This window comes from Ailuropoda melanoleuca, chromosome 7, assembly GCF_002007445.2.
Source record: "Ailuropoda melanoleuca isolate Jingjing chromosome 7, ASM200744v2, whole genome shotgun sequence".
NCBI lineage: Eukaryota > Metazoa > Chordata > Mammalia > Carnivora > Ursidae > Ailuropoda > Ailuropoda melanoleuca.
The window spans coordinates 47,162,811-47,164,537 of NC_048224.1; the positions used below are offsets into that span (position 1 = coordinate 47,162,811).

At 56.7% G+C, this 1,727-nt stretch overlaps 1 protein-coding gene across 1 annotated transcript in view; it reads right to left on the reverse strand.

Moving 5' to 3' along the window:
- The window catches only part of PHF19 (PHD finger protein 19), an 18,210-nt gene extending 17,537 nt beyond the window's left edge, over nt 1–673 (reverse strand). Inside the window, 1 exon segment of the mRNA XM_034664422.1 lies at nt 539–673. Within this exon segment, the coding sequence (XP_034520313.1) occupies nt 539–589 (51 nt within the window). The 5' untranslated portion in view covers nt 590–673.
- Nucleotides 674–1,727: the final 1,054 nt, after the last annotated feature.

Sequence of the window (1,727 nt, forward strand, 5' to 3'; positions counted from 1 at the left end):
AACGCGGCGCGACAGCACGGGGACGCGGAGCCGGCCGCTACCCGGCCACGCCGCGGGCACACGCGGAAGCACCGCCCCGCGCCGCCGGAGGAAACAGTAGGCTGCGCGCGGGGCGCGGACCTCCCGCTGGCCCAGACGCGCTGCGGGGAGGTGCGGAAGCGCACTGACTGCCCGCCGAGCCGCCGAGCCGGGGCGGCCGCCCGGGACTCACACACGTAAACACTCGGCCGCCCGCGCTCGCCGCGTGGACCGTCGGCACAGCGACACAGCACCAGCCTAACGCGGAACCCTGCACCGCGCACCCAGCGCCGACCCGAGGTCCCAACACAAGATACACACAACACACAGTAGAGACATTTACAGAGTATAGGCACAGATACACACAAGGAGAGACACGGTGTGCACAGCATAGACACACAACAGCACATACTCGTAGGGTAGACAGACGGGCAACAGGCACAGACCCTCAACACAGTAACAACACAGGAGAGAAAGCACACCACAAACACAACACAAAGATACAATCGCAAATACATACCACGTACACAAACACAATGTATAAGTAATTGCACGCGGTGAAAGACAACATGCAGGGTCCTAGGAATAGCCGACGGAGGCAATGGACACGGCTCCAGTCAGATAGCGTCCTTGCCCAGGGGAGAAAGGGCAGACCTGTCCCGATCCAGACTCACTCTTTGTGGGGGCGGGGTGGAGAACACTTGCAAACAACCCCCCACCCCATCCCTCAGCCCGCCTCTGACCTGCTACCATCCCATTCTGCAGACACCCCCGCGAAGCTGGGGCAGCGTGTGCAACATGGGTATGGTCGGTGGACATCCCCATCCCAGCCTTCCTTGCTCACTGTCGAGTTGCCCACTGTTGGCCCTTTGCCTCCCAGCCTGGGGGTATGATCTCTCCAGCTGGCTGGCTCTGCCCTTAGGATGCTAGGGGCGGAGATTGTGGCAGGAAGGGCTTACCTCCGGGTCTGAGAGGCCAGCTCCTCTGATAACTGGCGGTGCGACCCTGAGTTTCCTTATCTGAATAGAGTTGCTGTGAAGATTAGCGTTAATATTTGCACAGCCCCTGGCACCCAGTGGGTGTGCCATGATTGTTGTAGTTTCAAGAAATGACATATTCATGGAGGGCACCCTGGGTGGGGGGGACTAGAGTGGGAGGTACAAGGTCCACAGTCTCAAGGGGGAATCAAGTGTGGGCACAAGCTGGAACAACACATGTATACACAAAGGACGGGTGTGGTGCAGTGATGTAGACCGTGGAATTGGGAGAGTCCTGGCTTCGAGTCTGGCTCTGCCTTGGGGCCCCTGTGGGATCTTGGGGGAACTGGTCTGCCCCACGGCCATGGTTCCTCATTTGTTCAATGGGCTTATGAACACTACCCCATCTCATAGGCGGTTGCATAGATGGGGTTAAAATCAGATTATGAATGAAGATGAAAATAGCATCATGAAGGAGCAGATACTTTTGTAAAGGAAAAAGGGGTATGCAAAGTGAGGAGCTGTTAAAGCACCACACACTAGGAAATAGGAAACGCCACCAGCAAGGTAGAAAGCATCACCAGTGATCCTTTAGAGATGACCCTAACTTCGAATTGAGAAGAGAGTATAAATATCATGGGAAAGGTGGCACGTAGGCAGAATCTGGAAATAGGGAGGTGAGCCTTCCAGGTGGAGTGCATGGTGTGTGCAGGAAGCCTGGACACAGCAGGA